We start from the raw sequence: 20,544 nt of genomic DNA, 5'->3' as shown, positions 1-20,544 counted from the left end.
GATATGAAAGCAGAGAGAGAAATCAGAGAAGCTTCACCTTTCACGATAGACAGAAACAGCATAAAATATCTTGGGGTAACTCTAACCAAGGAAGTGAAAGATCTACATGACAAGAACTATAAGGCATTGAAGAAAGAAATTGAAAAGGATACCAGAAAATGGAAGGACCTTCCTTGCTCTTGGATTGGGAGGATCAACCTAGTAAAATTGGCAATTGTACCAAAGGCAATTTATAGATTCAATGCAATCCCCATCAAGCTCCCATCAAAATTCTTCACAGATCTGGAGAGGACAATAATCAACTTTATATGGAAAAACAAAAAACCCAGGATAGCCAAAACAATCCTATACAATAAAGGATCTTCTGGAGGCATTACCATCCCTGACTTCAAACTCTTATTACAGAGCTACAGTAATGAAAACAGTGTGGTACTGGCATAAAAACAGAGAAGTTGACCAATGGAATCGTATAGAAGACCTGGATTTTAACCCACAAACCTATGAACACCCCCTTTTCGATAAAGGAACTAAAAGTATACAATGGAAGAAAGAAAGCATCTTCAACAAATGGTGCTGGCACAACTGGATGTCAAGCTGTAGAAGAATGAAAATAGACCCATATCTATCACCATGCACTAAACTCAAGTCCAAATGGATCAAAGACCTCAATATCAGGCTGAACACACTGAACCTGATAGAAGAGAAAGTGGGAAGTACCCTACGACAGATGGGCACAGGAGATCGCTTCCTATGTATATCCCCAGCAGCACAGACATTAAGGGCAACATTGAATAAATGGGACCTACTAACACTGAGAAGCTTCTGTAAAGCAAAGGACACTGTCACTAAGACAAAAAGGCAACCTACTGACTGGGAGAAGATCTTCACCAACCCTGCAACAGACAAAGGTCTAATCTCCAAAATATATAGAGAACTCAAGAAACTCGACTCTAAAATGCTAATTAACCCAATTAAAAAATGGGGCACTGAACTGAACAGAGAATTCTCTACAGAAGAATTTCAAATGGCCAAAAGACACTTAAGGTCATGCTCAACCTCCTTAGCAATCAGGGAAATGTAAATCAAAACAACTTTGAGATATCATCTTACACCTGTCAGAATGGCTAAAGTCAAAAAACACCAATGATAGCCTTTGCTGGAGAGGCTGTGGAGGAAGGGGTACCCTCATCCATTGCTGGAGGGAATGCAATCTTGTGCAACCACTTTGGAAATCAGTGTTTCGGTTTCTCAGGAAATTCGGGATCAACCTACCCCTGGACCCAGCAATACCACTCTTGGGAATATACCCAAGAGATGCCCTATCATATGACAAAAGCATTTGTTCAACTATGTTCACAGCAGTATTATTTGTAATAGCCAGAACCTGGAAACAACCTAGATGCCCTTCAATGGAAGAATGGATGAAGAAAGTGTGGAATATATACACATTAGAGTACTACGCTGCGGTAAAAACAATGACTTCTCAAATTTTGCATGTAAATGGATGGAAATAGAAAACACTATTCTGAGTGAGGTAACCCAGACCCAAAAAGATGAATATGGGATGTACTCACTCATAATTGGTTTCTAGCCATATATAAGGGTCACGGAGACTACAATTGGTTAACCTAAAGAAGCTAAATAAGAAGGTGAACCCAAGGAAAAACATATAGTTATCCTCTTGCCTATGGGAAGTAGACAAAATTGCCGGAGAGAAAATTGGGATCTTGGGGGTGGGGTGGGATGGGGGTAAGGGGAGATGGGGAGAGAAAAGTGAGAAGGGAAGGAGGGGGGAACTTGGGGAAACAGGAGGATTGGGACAAAGGAAGGTTGGACAGGGGAGCACAGAAGCACAATTCTTAGTTAAGGGAGCCACCTTAGGGTTGGCAAGAGACTTGACCCTAGAGTGGCTCCCAGGAGCCCATGGTGATGTCTCCAGTTAGTCTCTTGGGCAGCTGAGGATAGGGAACCTGAAATGACCCTATCCTATAGCAATACTGACGAATATCTTGCATATCACCATAGAACCTTCATATAGTGATGGATGGAGATAGAGACAGAGACCCACACTGGAGCACTGGATTGAGCTCCCAAGGTCCCAATGAGGAGCGGAAGGAGGGAGAAGATGAGCAAGGAAGTCAGGACCACGAGGGGTGCACCCACCCACTGAGACAATGGGGCTGATCTATTGGGAGCTCACCAAGGCCAGCTGGACTGTGACTGAAAAAGCATGGGATAAAATCGGACTCTCTGAACATGGCGAACAATGAGGACTGATGAGAAGCCAAGGACAATGGCACAGGGTTTTGACCCTACTTCATGTTCTGGCTTTGTGGGAGCCTAGCCAGTTTGGATGTTCACCTTTCTAGACATGGTCGGAGGGGGGTGGACCTTGGACTTTCCACAGGGCAGGGAACCCTGACTGCTCTTTGGACTGGATAGGGAGGGGGAAAGGAGTTTGGGGGAGGGGGAGAAGGGTGGGAGGAGGGGGAGGGAACTGGGAGGCTGGGAGGAGGTGGATACTTTTTTTTCCTTTTCTCAATATAAAAAAAAAATATCTAAATAACCCAATTTAAAAATGGGGTACCGAACTGAACAGAGAATTCCCAACAGAAGAATTTCAAATGGCCAAAAGTTATTTAAGGACATGTTCAACTTCCTTAGCTATCAGGGAAATGCAAATCAAAACAGATTTGAGATACCACCTTAAACCTTTCAGGATGGCTAAAATCAAAAATACCAATGATAGCCTATTCTGGAGAGGATGTCGAGTAAGGGGACACTCATCCATTGTTGGTGGGAATGCAAACTTGTACAACCATTATTAGAATATCCCACTCTTTCAACTTCATGGCTTTGTGATGGTAGATTTTCGTCCTGTCCTCAGCCACAGCCAATCATAACTGTGTGAATTCAAGAACAACTCTAAGACTCTACCTGTCGCTCATGTAGCCCAACATTACCAAGGCCTACAGGAACATAGATTGATACCAATCTTCTATTTTTTTTTTGTTCAGTAATACTTTGTAGTTGTCGTTTTTTGCTTTTTGTTTTTCCAGAAAGAGTTTCTGTCATGGAAACAGTTCTATAGACCAGGCTGGCTTCGAACTCAGAGATTCCTCTGCCTCTTCTTCCCTGAGTGTGAGGATTAAAGGTAAGCGCCAAGGCTACCTGGCTCAGAAATACCTTTTTATACAGTTATATGACCAAACAACTTATTTCATTTTAAGTAAAAATTTTTAATTATTGGTTTTTAGCTATAAACAATGTACAAATAGGTAGACATAAACAACATAGACATGGACCTTTGAAAGTTCTTAGTTATCTTTAAGGTTGTAAAATCTAAAGGATGGACACTCTTTCTCTGCCTTAGGTCTCAGCTGTGATGACCTGTGGCTATGATCTTATGACCTGTGGTTATGTTTCTTTAACAAAAACTCCTCAGCCACAGTAGACCATTGCCTCTCTTTGCCCCCTCTCACCTCCATCCTCATCCTTTCTCTGTCTTAATATTGAATTCATGAATCTTCCCCACCCCTGTGCCATCTCTAAGGGACCCTGCCATACTGAGCCTTTCCAATGGCAGGTCCCACTGCAGCCTTATCCTGTGCTCTGGATATCTGAACATCCAGTCCTTGCCTTCTGAGCCCTGGTCACCATCCTCAAATTCCTGGTTGAGGCATTCTTCCTCTGAGTCTTCTGATCCACCACTTTGAGCTTCTTCCGGACTCCTTGTCCAGGTGAGATCACCCCTGGGCCAAGAGAGACACATGAATGGATGTACCCAGTGGAACTTTCCTTCTTTCAGATTTCTTTCCCCATTCCACCCTCCCTTCCAGATCTCCGTGCCTCACTTTTCTTTTACTGTTTTTTTTTCTGATGTGCATCATGCTTTCTCCCCCCAAGTATGTTCTCCCTATGTTCTCACCCCAGGGAGCTTTCAGAAGAATTAACTAGATTAATATGGGGTTATTGGGAGGTTGCTTTCTGTTTCATGCTTGTAAGACTCCTGAACCATGAGATGGTCCCATCAGAGCCCTGGGATTCTTCAGGTGGGGAAGGAGAGCCTTCCATGTAGCACGCATATGCAGAACAGACAGCATCCAAGACCACTAGACACCTCTCCTGGGTAAAGCACACAGAAATACAGGAGGGACAGGCGTAGTTCCTGCCATGAAGTCAGCTCCCAGGAGTGCCACTGGAGTGTGTGGCTGAGGCCCAGAGGCTCTGCTGGAGGACCAGTAGGCTTCACTGAAGAGAGGGAGAGCACAGCGCTTTTCATTGCTGGGACTTAGGAAGTGGACATCACAGGACAGCCACAGCCCACTGTCACAAGGGCTCCTCTCCAGAGCTATTCTGGCACTTGTCTCATGAGCTGCCTGGGGTGGTTTCAGAGAAAATGGCCCCTAAAGGGAGTGGCATTATTAGGAGGTATGGCTTTGTTAGAGTAGGTGTGGACTTCTTGGAGGAGGTGTGTCTCTGTGGGGGTTGGCTTTGAAGTGTCATACATGCTCAAGCCATGCCCAGTATCTCAGACCACTTCCTGCTGCCTGCAGGTCAAAATATAGGACTCCCAGCTACTTCTCCAGCACCATGTCTGCCTGCAAACCATCATCTTGCACCATGATGATAATGGACTAAATCTCTGAAAATGTAAGCCACCCAATTAAATTTATTTCCTTTATAAGAGTTGCTGTGGTCATGGTCTCTCTTCACAGCCAAGAAACCCTAAGACACGGCCCCTTAGGGCTAGGACCCAGGCTCTTTTACATTTTATCTCACAGAATGAAGTTGTTAATTCCCCCTTTAGTTTGGAAGGATGGTGCCATCCTCATGAACATAAAGAGGAAACCTGTCGCTCTCCATCCTTCCCCTTGGACCACTGCAACCTCCCATCAAAACAGAGTGCACTGGTTACCCAGTGACAAAACTGGTCGGGTGAAATTTAAACCAGATCACCACACTATCCAGAACACCTGTGTGCCTTCTCATTGAGTTTACAGCAAACCTCATTTCTTCTATACCAGATTTTTGGCCCCTCAGGAGCCCCCTCCAGCGTCCCCTTGCCTCCTTATCTCACCTTGTGTGGGTCTTTTCTTCTGACGTCTTCTTTTGGGTGTTGACCAGATGTCTCTTTTCCTTTTTTTTGCTAAGAAGAAAGAATACAAAATCTTTTATAGTCACAAATATAGATCTGTCAGTATTTTTTATTTAGAAAAATTAAATAATATTTTTTGTTCAGTAATTGTGTGTGTATGTGTATATGTATGTGTGTGCATGTGTGTGTGTGTGTGCTTGTGTGTACATATGTATGTATGCATGTATGTGTGTGTACGTGTGTATGTATGTATATATGTGTATGTGCATGCATGTGTATGTGTGTATATGTGTGTGCCTTAACCTTGAGACAGCTCTCCAAGCTCACCCCTAAACCTTTAAAAAATCAGCTGGAAAGGAGAGATCAGAGGTTGAACAAGAAGAAACAAACTTCAAGGACTGCTGTAGGACAATGGTTTTTTATCCTGTCACTCATATTATTTTCAATAAAATGCTGATTTCCAGTTTATAATTAATGTAAGCCTCTGTGTATTTCTTTGGGACTGAATGGCTGCAGGATGGGACATGACAAAAATCTCAGTCAACAAATGGTGCCCAACGTGTAAACAACTGCATCCACATAAAGCCTGAGAGAACTTGGGAAGTAATTCTAGACAGAAGAGAATAAAGTTAAGCAGGGCTCATTGACAGCAGGATTTTCTCAGGTGGGATCTGTTTGCTGGAGGCCAATGTGTCACTTTTAAGAGAGGCTTCCTGATTCAGCTTTAGCTGCAAAAACTGTGCAGCCCTTTTAAGAGGCCCCACCACAAAATACTTAAATGGTATTTATGAAGAGCTTACAGCATGCTTCTTGGTGGTTGCACAGAGACCTTGAAATACCATAGAGTTGTGGCAATAAACATGGCTCTGGTTAGTGTCTCTGACATGAGGCTAGAATCTCAGAAAGCTAAGGAATGGGCTGGATTCAGCTATCAAAGCCACTGCTTTAATCCTAGCCATATCACTTAGCAAATAATAGACTCATGTGGTCAGGAAAAGAGAGATACAGTAAAGATAGTTTCAGGCAAAATAGCCTCTAAACAGTTTACAGTGTGTTTAAAAATATATGTAGGCTTTGGAAAGAAAAAAAAAAGAAGGATAAAGCCTTTAAAAGAAAAAAAAAGAGAGTAGTTGGGTGTGGTGGCACACACCTTTAATCCCAGCATTTGGGAGGCAGAGGCATGCAGATTTCTGTGAGTTCAGGGACAGCCAGGTCTACAAAGTGAATTTCAGAGCAAAGATACACAGAGAAACCCTGTCTCAAAAAGCCAAAAATTAAAAATAAAAATAAAAGAGTTTAAAATAAAGCCATGTAAAGATGGAAAACACACAGGGAATCTGGATACTGTATGTTATCATGCTCTCTTTGAATTGTCTGAATGCTGAGGAAGGAACAACAGCTGCTAAAAGATATTCGTTTATAAATGCTGCTGAATTAATTCAAGATAGGTATTTTGAAAATAACTTGACATCAAAACTGAAGTTAAAAGGTATGTTACTTTGAAGAGGTTTTGCTTTTGTTTTCACAGGAAATGAGAGGTTGTGGATTGATTCCTGGATAAGAAAAATCAGGTTTAACCAAAGAAGACCTCCTGAGAAATCTCTGATAGGGGTGGATGGCCCAGATGTCTGAGTTCTACCTACATCCAGAACAGATTCAAGACTGCTGCCTGAGATGATCAAGCCTCATAGGATACGCCAGTCATGACTTGATCATAATTCTAAATTTTCTTTAGGTCCCCATAAGATTATCAGCACCCCCAATCAGCAAGAAGTAGCCTTGAAAACTACCCCCACATTCCCCCCAAATGGACTATGGATATTTTCCTTTGTTTAGAAAGTTGGTTACAAGTAGTTATGGATAATGGTCAGAAGAAAAGCTAAACAAAGGATATTAGATTCATAGTTCTTGCTTCTCTCTCTCTCTCTCTCTTTTTTTTTTTTTTGAGGGGGAAGTGCTGCGGACAATGGCCTTTTATTCTGTTACTTGTATTATTTTTAATAAAATGCTGATTGGCCTAGTAACTCAGGCTTCCTATTAATTAATTCTTACATCTTACATTAACCCATTCTTGTCTGTGCTAGCCACATGGCTTGGTACCTTTTTTGGTGAGGCAGTCACATCTTGTGTCCTCTGCATCTGGGTGATGACTGCAGACTGAAACTTTCCTCTTCCCATAATTCTCATTGCCATGCCTGTACTTCCTACCTGGCTACTGACCAATCAGCATTTATTTAAAATACAAGTGACAGGGTACAGACTATTGTCCCACAGCAGTACCCCCCACTTTTTAAAACAAGTGTTAAAGTAAAAATTCTTGTATTAGTTATTGGGAAATTAAGCTAGGTTTGAATAATGGTAGGGCCTATGGATGGTTTCTGGACGCGAGAAACCAAGAATTTGTGAAGGAAAGAGTAGCCAGATGCGAGGAGATAAAGACTGGAGCAGCTGGAGTACTGGGTGGGTTGCCTGCTATCTGCAACTCCCTGAAAGCATCCAGGACCAGCCTGCTACCCATGATGCCTTGAAGGCATCCAGGACCATGGCAGAAACTGAAGTGGGAGAAAATTAGGCTTAAGAAGCTCCAGGAACCCCAATGGGGAAGCCATTGGAGGACAGTACCAGAGTAGTCACAGAGTTTACTACTATCATTACTGTTATTATATTTTTTGGTTGTGGGGGTGTTGGACACATGTACCGTGGTACCCATGTGACAGGCAGGAGACAACTTGAATGAGTAGGTTCTGTTCCTCTGCCTTATAGATTTCAGGGATCAAATTCAGATCATCAGACCTGGTACCAGCCACCTCTAACCAATGAGCCATCTTGCTGGGCCAATAACAACACATATTTTAGCTGATTGGTGACACCTTAAGAAAGAAGCAGGAAATCAAAGAGTGAGATAGAATGTAGGTAGCCAGGTGGCCATCCAAGCTGCTTGCCACCATAAGGTGTAAGAGTGAAGGATGGCAGAAGCTGCCTGAACATGACTCACGAGGAAGCAGTGTTCTGACCAACTGTAGTTAACGAAGTTAGTGGAACAGACACGCTCAGCAGTTGTGGGATAGGAGTCTGTGACTCTGAGGACGTTTAATTCACTACATCTAAGTGCCTTCTTGTTACCTATCATTTTCACGAGGCCTTTGAGAAGGTGGAAGGAAGAGAGACTGCAGAAATGCTGTGATTGTAGAACTGGTGGCATTGTAGATGCTGGGATGTGACAGAGCTGGAGAAGCAGGAAGCATCCTGAGGGAAAGAATGGCTATACCTTTTTTCTTTGCAGAAGTGCTGGTTGCTTCCTGGGCCATTTCCAGGTCATCTGGTGCTGGAGAATCCCCTTTCTGCTTTGCAGGAGTGCTGGTTGCTTCCTGGGCCATTTCCAGGTCATTCAGAGCTGGTGAATCATTTTTCTGCTTTGCAGGAGAGCTGGGTGCTTCCTGGGCCATTTCCAGGTCATTCAGAACTGGAGAATCCTTTTTCTGCTTTGCAGGAGCGCTGGGTGCTTCCTGGGCCATTTCCAGGTCATTCGGTGCTGGAGAATCACTTTTTGCCACTAGCAAAAGAAAACAGAACCCACCTCAGAGCTCAGAGTGTACTGAAGAGAGTGTGTGAAGAAAGACAGTAGAAGAACTCTACCGAAAGGGAGTGAAGCCAGGGATCTGCCAGGCAGCAGGGCTCTGCCTTCATCTGACCTTGTTAATCTTTCTAAAACTTTTTGTACCTGAGTGTTTTGCCTGCATGTGTGTCTGGGTACCACATGTGTGCCTAGTGGCCACAAAGGCCAGAATAGGGCACCATATCCTTCAGGGCTGGAGTTACAGATGGTTATGAGCTTCCATGAAGGTGCTGGGAATTGAACTCAGGTCCTCTGGAAGAGCAGCCCGTGATCTTTGCCACTGAGCCACTTTTCCAGCTCTGACCACCTTGCTGTTGCTACCTATGCATCTGTTAACAGCAAATACATTTTGAAATTCTGCTAACTTTGATGCAATAAGAAAAACAAGGGGGCTTGAAGCTGTAACAGATAAAAGTCCTCCTTAAGGCTGTCTGCTGCTTACACAACACAATGAAAATTGTCTTAACTTCTGGCCAGATACCTGAGGCACACTGTACACCGTTTACAGTTTACTATAGAATTACTACTTTCAAAGTAATTTTTCTTTTCATATCATTTAATAACAAGCATTCTTAGCACTCTATACGATAAAGAATTAACCAGCACCGAGGGTCTACTCCCACAGTCAGGGTGATGTCAAAGTTATCAATACCAATTGCATCACCCATCACTGGGGACACACAGGGTTTCTGCTGTCTGTCTGTGTGGCATTTTGTTGGGGTCATTTTGAGTCTTACTTATTGCAGTGACTTTGTCACAGAAGCAAGGTCACACAGTCCAGCCCTGCCTTGTCCTCTTCTCTCCTGGAGTCTACCACAGTCCTTTGTGGCTGAGGAATTCTCTCTGTTAGTTAATACCTTAACATTTTAACACCGATTCTTGAGCAACATTTTAGAGTCTGGCAGACGTGAGTGGGCTTTCTGATCTTTGTGATCGGTTCCTACAAGTCTACCTTCCCGGTCCTTCGCCCTTGCCTTCCCCACAACTCTCTCTCTCCTTTCAGGAGCTCAGGGTTCCTGACTCCATAAGCACCCAATCAGAGGTAAGTTTAAACTATCCCAATCAAGACTACTAAGAGTTAAATCAGCCTTAGCCAGTGTTACCTTGCACAGCACCAGGGGAACAGAGAGGCTGCCCTCCTGAGGCTTCTTCCTCCTTAACCTTGGATGTTAAGTTGCCTTTGTTCACTGGAGGAGGAAGGAAGATCGTGGGTTACGAGGCCTGGATGTCAAGGAGGAGAATGGGTGGTGTAAATGCCCCAAAAAGGATGTCCGTTTAGGCCAAAGGCAAGTTACCTGGGATTGGGCCTGGCCGACTGTGGGGCATCTCTGGAGAGTCATCTTTATCATTTCTCTGTGGGTCCACGGAGGATGCTGAGCAGAGGGAAGAAAAGAATCAAGGCTTTCAGGATGAGCAGGTAGGGACCAGAGTGGTAAAGAGAACAAATGTGTTTCTAACTGACCAGCGAGGAACGCAGGCAACCCGGGTAAAGCAGGATAGAGAAGCAACAGCGAACGGTTGCTTACTCTTAATTAGCAACTCATTAATTTACTAACAGTATTTCTTCTTTAAAAAAAAAAAAGGCAGAGGATGAGACCTTCTATTGCTGTTAGCTTTCTGATTCTGTTGAACTTTAAGTGGCATGTTTCAGAGGAGTGGAGGAAATGTCCCTGAGTTCAAACATGACTCTTTTATTCTCAGGCCTGGAGAGCAGGGAGTCCATAATACATATCTTTGGCAATGTCAGTAATACATCCTGCTATAGTTAATGTAACCAAACTTCATTATAATGGTGGTTTGGGGAAGGCAAGTGGCACAAGTCTGGAAGCTAAATCAGGTCCCACAGACCATTAACATTTTTATAATACTTTCTAATAGTTTTAATAACATACATATGCGCTGGAATCGAATTTATCTAAAAATAAATACGGAGGGTTGGGCATGTAGGTCAGTGTTTGTCTAGCATGCAAGAGGCCTTGGGTTCTACCCTTAACGTACTATAAAATGAGTAAGGCTGAAACTCAAGGCTTCTGTAGTCAGCGAAAAATCACCAGTAAGTGTATTCACATGTTATGTGCCATTTCAGAACAGAAAGTGGGATTCTATATACTAGGGATTGAACCCAGGAGTCTCACATCTACCAGGGGAGTGACCCTCCACTAAGCTACACCCCCAGTGCCCAACAGCAGCCTTGAAGATTTCCTTTGCAGTGTGAGTCTGCAGAAAGTCCCGTCTGTGTCTCTCCCCATTTATTCTCATGCCCATCTATTTCTCCTGAAGTTCCAACCACAGCCTCCCTTTGGGCATGCACACGGTCCCCATCCACAGCCCAGTCAGTGTTACCTTGTCCAGTGCCAGAGGAAATTCTGGACGTCCTTTCTGAGTCTGCTTCCTCATCAGTTGTAGCGGTTAAATTGTTAGAGGCAGCTGAAGTAGGAAGGAAAACCATGGATTACAAGGTTGGCTATAAGGAGGAGACTGACGAGCCTAAAGTAGCAGTTCTCAACCTGTGGACTGCGACCCCTTTGGCAAACCTCTATCTTGAAAAATATTTGCATTACAATTCATAAAAGTAGAAAAATTACAGACAGGAAGTAGCAATGAAAACAACTGTTATGACTGTTATTACCACAACTTAAGGAACTGTATTAAAGGGTCACAGCACTAGGAAGGTTGAGAACCACTGCCCTAAAGGCTCAGGGAAGGTGAAGTACCAAGGCCAAGGACAGAGGCTGGGGTGTCCAGGTGTACCAAGAAGGTGTTCTGGGATCTGAGCCTCCCTGGCCGCTGGCGATGCTTGCTATTATCTTAGAAAGGGTTGTATGTTGGTGGAGACGAGGGTGCATAGAAAGGAACAGATTAACAAAAGACAGCAATCCGGGGTTCTAAGAAACAGGGAACAAGCATCTCAGGTATGGTTACAAGTTGTAGGAGAAGATCTGTTTCTTGCCTGGAGTGGTCTTTCCTTCCTGCACGAAGCCAGCGGGAGGCACAGCTCGGGGAGAAGGACTGGGCTGCTTATCCAGGATCTCAGTGATTTGCTGTGAGGCTGCTCGGGGCTCACCGACTCTTGGAGCAGAGGACGGATGGCTTGGTGGAGATGGTTGTGGCGGTGGCAATGGCAGCAGAGTCTGGAAAGAGCGCCCTTCTGCTAGGACAGCTGGGGCTTTCGGTAAGGTCTGCGTACTTCTCTTATTCCTTTCATATGCAGTAACAACTGGAATTAGCAAAGGAACACACATCACGACACTGGACGTTATCTGGCAGATAGGATTGCCTAGTGCACCTTCTCCCACAGCACAGGAGGCAGAGTTACTGATTTTCCCCAGGTGCACAGAACAGGTTCATCACCATCCGTGTCCATTTGTGGCTGCTTTTAGCTTTTATTTCATTTGGACACTCAGTGCTATTTAGTCCCTGATATATCACCAAAACTTGGGTGGACCATATAGAAACCCACTACTGTAGAAGCTCGCTAAAATATACACAAATATAAGTTGAATTTAAACAAAGTTATCATATAACAGGGGAGACAATGCCCTGATAAGTTATCATATGCAACCAAATAAAACTCCTAGCTCCAGGAAAACGTCACATCTTTTTGAGTCATTGTCCAAAGAAGTACCAGAGGTTCCCCTGCCCCAAACATTACAGATCATTACCAGTGATATTGGTTACTCTCCATAACCTGCTAATAAGACCCTATTGCTGAATGCACCATACACTTATGCCATGTTGCAGGAAGAAATCACGCTAGTGTTCATCGAGAAGCTTCACCACCACGGACTAGCATTCTTAGTGCTGGAGAAGGTCCTATGCACACTACCAGAGGTGAAAAGTCATCATCAGTCTCACCCAGCTAGGAATGTTGTGAGCTACAATAGTGAGTTACAATGCTGCGACCTGCTGTACTCACTACGGCAATAGTGGCACAAACGTTATGGGGGTGACCAACTACCTTTCTATTGGATGTAAGGGCAGTGTTATGAGATCGAACCCACATTCAACACTGTTAATATGTCCAAATATCTAAGACTAGATAAGTCATGGACCTCAAGTAAAACCTACTACGTTAATTTTCTAAATGAGCATAGCAACACAATCACTACTCATGATGTTTTGCTATATTCATCGTGATGGCTATTATTGGCCATGAACTTGACTACATCTGGAATTACCATCTTTTTAGGTGGTAAGCCCCACCTCTAATCTGAGACAATTTTCTGGCAGTTTATATAAAGGACATGGAAGAAGGAAGCTAGCTCTCTTTGCATGATTGTTCTTTCTGGCAAGAACTGGCAATAGAGCTTACTTCTTTGGGATTTCAGAGTATACTGAAGACCAGCTAAGATACCCAGCCTCTTTGGTTGAACAACTACTGTATTATTGAACATTCCATTGGTGGACAGCCATTGTTGGACTAGCTGAGCTACAGCCTGTAAACCATTTTAATAAATCCTCTTTCTATAAATTCTATTGTTTCTGTTCCTCTAGAGAACCCTAATACACCCATAGATCACTGCACTACTCAACCCTCGCCAGAGAAGCTTCTTCTTGTGGAAGATGGGAATTAACACAGAGACCCACGGCTGGACAACATTCAGAGAGTGGGAGATGTCTTAGTTAGGCTTTCTATTGCTGCAACAAAATACCATGACCAAAAAGCAAGTTGGAGAGGAGAGGGTTTATTTGGCTTACACTCCAGCATTGCTGTTCACCACTGATGGAAGTCAGGACAGGACTCAAATGGGGCAGGATCCCAGAGGCAGGAGCTGATGCAGAAGCCATGGGGGGGTAGCTGGCTTGCTCCCCATGGCTTGCTCAACCTGCTTTCTTATAGACTCTAGGACCACCCACCGTGTGCTGGACCCTCCCAAATTGATCACTGAATAAAAAATGCCCTTCACCTGGATCTCATGGCAGCATTTCCTCAACTTTGGAGTACTCAGTCCTAAATGGGATATCTGTCACGTCCTCCCCTCAAAGCTCAGGGGAGGTACAAAGAGGAGGTACAAAGATCATAAGACCAGAGGTGGTAGATAACTCCATGTAAACAGCTTCCTTTGCACACAGAGGGACTGGTGCATACTGAACTCACAGAGAATGTGTCAACTTGCCCAAGACCAAGTCCAAACCAGACAAACATCTGAGCCCTTAGAATGGGAAGTGGGCACAAAGTTCTGCTTCTAACAAAGAAGCTATTTGTATCTAATACTTGATGGAAAAGGAAAAATCAGTTTTCATCAGTGAAATGACACTGGATATATCAATAACACTCCAGGTCAGGCCCCCATGCTGAGGAATAATTGGCTAGCACAAGATGGACTCCATTTTTTTCTTTTTCTTTTTCTTATTTTTTTTTTTTTAGTTTTATTAGTGTCTATATGTGCTTTTTGTCTGTTTGTTCTGATTTGGGTTTTTTTTTGGGGGGGGGGTTGTTTGTTTTTTGTTTTTGTGTTTTTTCTAACATAGGGTTTCCTCTATGTAAAAGCCCTGGCTGCCTTGGAACTCACTCAATAGACCAAGCTGGTTTCAAACCCACAGAGATCTACCTGCCTCTGCTTGCCAAATGTTGGGCTTAAAGGTGTATACTGGGCTTGAGCTTCCTAAGAGAGAGAAAGACTATGAAGTGGGGTGGGTAGAATGGGAGGAGCTGAAAGGAGTTGAGGGAGGGGAGAGGATGTGACCAAATGTTTGGAAAAGGTTTTGAAAGATAACAGCAAGAGTAAATAAATAAATAAATAAAAGAAAGAAAGAAAGTTAAGCAAAACTGGTTTTGACACATAAAATTGGATATTTTGTACCCAGGGATTTAAGTTCCTGTAATTTTAGTTTATAGAACTTAGTCAATTGTGCAAAATTTTAACATACAATTTTAATTGTGCAATTTTAACAAAGGTTCCTATTTTAACAGATAAATATATCTCCTTGGAGTAAATGAAACAAAGTCTTCTTAGCAGAGTGCATTGAGACCTTGATCTTCTAGTTTCTGCTCATTCCTGCAGGTCCTATTGCACCCTACAATCTGGTCACTTCAGTGGGTTCGACCTATGACCTTTGTCTCCATCCCAACACCAGGCCCTTGGCTTTGCACACACTGTTCCCTTTAAGAGATTGGGGCTGGTTTCTCTTAAGACTGTTCTTCATCATTTATTTCAGAAATAAAGATGCCTTGACCCACGAATGGGAAAAATCATGGACACAAACAAGATTCAGAACAAAACCACAGAGCTGCACTGGCAAAGAGATGAGCCCAGTCAGGTCTCGGAGGACTTCAGCCTATACTGGAAGCTCGTGTTCTCCTGGTCTTTCCAGGGACAGATGCCTGGGCAGCTGCTCTGGTTTTGAGGTGCAGCCTACCCGCCACTGTTCTCTTAGCTTAAGGAATCATCTGTCCTCTGGGGAGGAGCCTTTAGATGGTGAAGTGTCATCAATAGTGACCCCAGCGACGACAGTGTCACAATGCAGTGTGACTGTGTTTGGACTCTGCTGAGTATGTTCTCTCCAGTCTCCATTGGTTTTATAGCCTGATGGTTCTCTTCATCCCACTTCAACTCGCCAGACCTGTTTCTGCCCTTCTTTTTATTCCTTTATTTATCCAGCTGCTATAGTTTAGATATCCAATGTCCCCTCAAAACTTAGACGTTAAGGGTTTGGATTCCAGGGTGACACTACAGACATGGTTCTTGACCCTTTTGGGGCTCATATGACCTTTTCACAGGGATTGAATTTCAGATATCCTGCTTATCAGATATTTATATTATGGTTCATATCTGTAACAAAATTACAGTTATGAAGTAGCAATGAAAATAACTTTATGGCTGGGGGTCTCCACAACATAAGGAGCTGTATTGAAGGATGGCAGCATTAGGAAGTCAGGGAAAGGGTGATACTTGAAGAGGAGGGGCTGACCAGCCCTGTTCGGTCACTGGAGCATCCCTTGAAGGGGACTATGGAATCCAAGTCTCTCTTCATTTTCAGAACACACAGTGAATAGTTTTACTTTGCCACACATTCCTGCTGTGACACACTGCCTCGCTACAGGCTTCAACCATGACAGGCCAGAGCTCTCCCAAACCTATTTCTCATTGTAAGCTAAATTATCTCAGGCATTGTGGGCCAGAAATGGGGCTCTACAAACGTCCCAGCTCTTCCTGTTCCATCACCCTTCATGCTCCATCCTTTCTCCTACCCTCTTTCCATGTCTGTGTCTGTCTCCCTCATCTTTGCGAGCTCTTTCTTCTCTCCTCCAACCTTACAAGCTGCTTTCCTGATGGCTCTGTTGCCGTAGTGGTTACTATCTTAGCCTCTGTCTTGGGAAATCCATATAGGCGTTCCCAGTCCTACTTCTAAAACAAATCACTGTGGGAGTTCCCGCCGAACTTTCCTTGTCTGTCAAGAGCAGTTAACCATGACATCATAGGTTGTTTTAAGGACACATGAGATGATCATAGAAATTGTGCTGCACAACCGCACTGTCTCAGAGAGATGCGCATTGAACCCGTTTCTCCCCTCTCCGTCTCTAGAGCTCGCTGTTTTTTTTCCACATCTGACCTCTGGCATATCTGTCACCTCAGGTGCTCCCTGGAGATGGCCCAGTACCCTTACATTTTCAAGACTGGCGTGGCGGGCTCACACCAGTAACACCAGCACTTGGAAAGAAGACCAAAGCAGAAGGACTACATCATGAGACCCTGTCACAAACAAAGTTATACCTGAACAAAAATTCACTGAGTAGCTGCAACAAAAACATCTGTGCCCAATAAAAATTCACCTTGGGGCAATCAAGATCAAGGCAGCACAGGCTACCCCCTCCAGCTGCTTTTGTGAGTCAATGCAGTTTACCTGTTCACAGGAAGAGCAGGCATTGGGATGCATATTCCACAGTGGAAACAAACCCAGGCTTTTAGTACAGTAACACTGCCCATGGAAAAGATTTTGGAGAAACCAAGCACGTTACCATTTTTGAAGCTTCTGAAAACTTCCCCCAGGCTGGGGTATTCGCGCAGGTTGACTTGGCTGAACAGTGTCAGCAGCAGTGACGGGTGGAAAGTCCGCTCCAGACTGGTGAGAACATTGTGCACCACTCTGGATACAGGGACCAGATTCCGACAAGCATCCAGAGAATCCTTCAAAGTGTGGAGCAAGGAAGAATTAGTTTGAATGGTTCTTCATTGAGCTGAGAAGTCGATATTTGTGGTTTTCTATATTGTAAGAAAGCTACTTTGGGCTGCTGAGGCTGGCTAAGTGGGTGAAGGTATTGGCCATTGAGCCTGAGGACAGGGGTCGGATTCCCCAGGATCCATATCATGGAAGGTAAGAACAGAGTCTGCAAGTTGTCCTTCGACCTCCACATCACGCATGTGCCCACCTCCACCCTCAAACAAATACATGATTGAAATTTAAAAAAAGAAAAGAAGCCAGGCTTGATGACACATGCTTTTAATCCTAGGAGACAGAGAGTCAGATCTTGAATCTTTTCTGTTGAGGCCAGCCTAGTCTACAGAGTGAGGTCTAGGACAGCTAGGGCTACACAGAGAAGCTCTGGTGGGTTATAGGCCTAGATCTCAATAGTGGAACATACTTAGTGGGGACTGGACTGCCTTGTGGAGGGTCCACAGGCCTCACCTTATATATTTTTTCAGTGATGAAGCAGTGGTCTCGGAGGGCTTCGAAGAAAGGGAAAGGCTTGTTGATGGCATAGGCAATGTCCAGCTTCGTCTGAATGAAGTGCTGGAGAAGAACGTCCTCAATGGCCTTTGTCATGGTGAACATCCTGGGGAAAGAGGCAGGCTGAGGAGACAGAGACAGAGGCTGTTCAGAGTATGGGGAGTTGCTCTTGTTGGAATGGGTACTTGAAGGTAGTCATCCTAGTCCTCAAGCATCCCTTAGTGGTCTGTAGACCCAAGTCTAAAAGATCTGTGCAGACAGAAAACAAAGGCAGTGCCCAGAGACCACAGAGGCTGAGAGTGACAGACAATAGCATGCCACCACCCTGAAAGGCATTTTCAAGCATCAAGTGGCTTTTGAAAATATCTGCTATTCCCTGAGTGGTTGTTATGTCCAGCCTTTGTTGTTAGGATTTCACTGGTAGTATCTTCCTGAGTTCACAAAGTATGCAAGATGCTCACTGTCATTGCAACTATGTAGCTGTGGAGAGCTCCAATGCAGACAAGGGTGGGGTAACTCTCATGCTAGATGACACAATGTGGACCCGGCTGAGAAGATATCAAACACTGACTTTTCTTCTGGCTGCTGGTTTACAGTTGAATGAGTGCTTGACACTGAGCAGGGTTAGAACAGATCAACACATTGCAGCTGAACCCATCCCGTACCAATGTTCTCAAGAACAGGGACCGCCAAATGTGGGCAGCTAAAAACCTAGCCATATTTAGACACTGAAAAAAACCACATATTTTTACACAAACAGGCGACACAAAATAAAACCAGGAAGAGTGTGAAAAATAGGATTGGTCAAAGTGATGTCACAGTTTGGATTTATAAATCCACTTCATTCTTCCAGACAGACCTGTACCTGTTCCCATAACCATATGATGTTCATAAAAACCGACCACTTCCAGATCATGAGGAAATAGCCAGACAGTTGTGACAGGACCAAAACTTCCTAGGTGACACAGCAATGGTAAAGTGTTGTAAAAGCAGAAACCCTAGTAAACAGTGCCATCATTTGGGGGAGCTCTTGGTACTTGGCAGTCCTGGGGACTGAGCCCTTGTGCTTCTTTGGTAAGTGCCCTATCACTGAGCTATGTCCCCAGCTAACACTGAAGTTTATTTTGTTTTATTTTTTAAACACAAAGCAGACAAGGATACCCCCTTTCATCTTTTGTTAAATAGAATATTAAACTGTAATTAGTGAGCGTTTCCAGGGATTTAATCCCAGTGGCAAACTAAGCAGTCCTGTTCATTTCTACTAATTTCCAAATTCCTTAACCTTGGCAGGGAAAAAAAAATAAGGAAAGAAGAAGAAGAAGAAAAAGAAGGAGGAGGAGGAGGAGGAGGAGGAGGAGGAGGAAGATGAGGAGCATCATCATCACCCGCTGCAGGACTGTAGGGCAGGACAATGGAAATACCATCAGTAGGCTTCAGTCCTGAGAAAATCCTGGCAGTTGAGGCCTGGTGTGAGAGAAAGTTGTTGACAGAGCTCATGTGGAGAGAGGGGAGTCCAGAAGGGATACACACTCTGGGCTCTGTTTAGGATGGCTTACTATACAGCAGGATTCAGACTAAGACTGACAGTGTTCTCATTCCTCATCTGCCATGGTTTCCAATTGATGAAAACCAGACTCCAGAGAGGTTAAGTAACAAAGCCCAAGGAAACCAATGGTACAGCAGAGTCTGCCTGGTGCTAATATTTTGTTTTTCACTGTGCAAGACACTGTATCTCAAGCCTGACAAAATGACTCATAATTTCTGTGGAGTTTGAGGCCAGCCTGGTCTACATAGTAAGTTCCAGGACAGTCAGAGCTACATAGTGAAACTCTGTCTTCAAATAAAAACAGGAAAAAAAAAAGATACTGCATCTCATAGACACCAGCATCCAAGTTTTTATTATGTTAAAGGGTCTTACAAATAAATTAGGAAAAGGCAAACACACAGTAGGAAAGACAAAGCCCAAACAAAACAATCAATAAAATAAGCCACATGTACAATAAGTGCATTAAAACACAGCAAGTGGGAAGAGCTGGGAAAGTGGGAACGACTTGATAGTAGATATTCATATCAAAGCAGCCTACAGAGAAAACGGTAGTCATAATCCCTGATAATGGTAGAAAAGTAAACCAGCTCAAGGGTTCCCTGCCTCATTTGGTAATCAGTACCATGAACCCTAAAATACGAATCCCTTTGAATTTTCATGCACAGGAATATATTTCAAGGAAATGAACATAAATTTGTCAAAACAAACAAACAACACTTCCCCCCCCCCAAAAAAAAAAAAACGAAACCTCATAACAGGCTACAGAGACGGTCCGTATTTTTCTCTTTCTCATTAGCTTCAAAATTAGGCAAATGCCTGGTAGATGCTGAAGGCACCACCCACCGTGGGCACATGCAGGGTTCAACCTCAGAAGCAAGCACAGGAAACTGTCCCCAACAGTCTTTAACTTCCCGAAAAGAAACTGTGTCTTAGCTTCCACTGCGCGCCCCTCCAGGCCCCTTATCCACTTCCTAGTAGGTCCTAGGCACCCGCCCCAAGACTCCGGAAAACACTACTTTGTCAAGAGACAGCCTGGGGACCCTAAGGTCCAGCAGGTAAAAGCTGATCCCCAAGAATGAAGACTCCAGCTTTGCAGATTTGCAGAACCCAAGAGCAGAACGCACCTGGATGCTGGGCTGTCTCCTAGGCTCACTAAAGCGGCCAGGGATCCTTTAAGGAGATTCTGGACCCTGCCAGGAGACGCCTTCCGGGAAATCTTGCTGCCTTGGCCTTGCCGCCTTGGGCTTCCAGAAAAGAAAACCGAAAGTGATCTCAGCACACAGAGCAGGAAGAGAGAGCGCCACTTCTGTCCCCGTGTCCTCCCCCACCCCCTCATCTCCCCGCCCTCCGGCCTCGGGCCTAGGGAATCCCCAGCAGCGTTAGTAGTTTGGGTTACAGAGGCCCTGCTGAGAATCCAGGCCCTTCAGGAGTGCAGTAACAGGCGGGGGAAGCTAAGGACCAGCTCCAGAGAACATGGAAGGGGGTTTCCACTGTCTCCTTCTCAATCTGTTGCCTCATTTTAAGCTTTCCTCGTTTTAATCTTTGTGGAACGCTGAAATGTTCTCAAACTGGATTGAGAATAAATTTGCTAGAAATCGTCAAATTGGAAACAAC

At 44.2% G+C, this 20,544-nt stretch overlaps 1 protein-coding gene across 3 annotated transcripts; it reads right to left on the bottom strand.

The window, feature by feature from the left end:
• Window positions 1–3,218: 3,218 nt before the first annotated feature.
• On the bottom strand, window positions 3,219–20,186 carry LOC121433471 (sp110 nuclear body protein-like). 3 transcript variants are annotated; one of them, XM_041631897.1, is made up of 10 exons: window positions 20,055–20,186; window positions 17,343–17,507; window positions 16,675–16,843; window positions 11,665–11,931; window positions 11,058–11,141; window positions 10,010–10,087; window positions 9,818–9,901; window positions 8,367–8,651; window positions 5,081–5,149; window positions 3,219–3,752 (listed from the first exon to the last, which is right to left on the bottom strand). In XM_041631897.1, the coding sequence occupies exons 2-10, from the start codon at window positions 17,487–17,489 to the stop codon at window positions 3,601–3,603; spliced, it is 1,335 nt and encodes a 444-aa protein (XP_041487831.1). In that variant the 5' UTR covers window positions 17,490–17,507; window positions 20,055–20,186; the 3' UTR covers window positions 3,219–3,600. The 3 variants fall into 3 exon arrangements, with proteins under 3 accessions (XP_041487831.1, XP_041487832.1, XP_041487833.1); XM_041631898.1 differs by having other exon boundaries at window positions 17,343–17,490; window positions 20,055–20,180; XM_041631899.1 differs by lacking the exon at window positions 9,818–9,901.
• Between the last annotated feature and the right edge of the window lie 358 nt (window positions 20,187–20,544).

The sequence above is a fragment of the Microtus oregoni genome, unplaced genomic scaffold (assembly GCF_018167655.1).
Source record: "Microtus oregoni isolate MIOR12 unplaced genomic scaffold, Mior012 000038F_ref0000394, whole genome shotgun sequence".
In the NCBI taxonomy this organism is placed as follows: Eukaryota; Metazoa; Chordata; class Mammalia; order Rodentia; family Cricetidae; genus Microtus; species Microtus oregoni.
This window is presented reverse-complemented; position numbering and strand designations above follow the sequence as displayed.

Bases quoted from the DNA above. Each gene is read 5' to 3' on its own strand.
- LOC121433471 (XM_041631897.1), bottom strand. From the start codon at position 17,489: ATGTTCACCATGACAAAGGCCATTGAGGACGTTCTTCTCCAGCACTTC. The intron at 9,902-10,009 runs GTAACTTGCCTT...TTCCTCCTCCAG, and splicing joins TCGGCCAGGCCCAATCCCAG to TGAACAAAGGCAACTTAACA. The intron at 5,150-8,366 runs GTATAGCCATTC...CTTTCTTCTTAG, and splicing joins CACTTCTGCAAAGAAAAAAG to CAAAAAAAAGGAAAAGAGAC.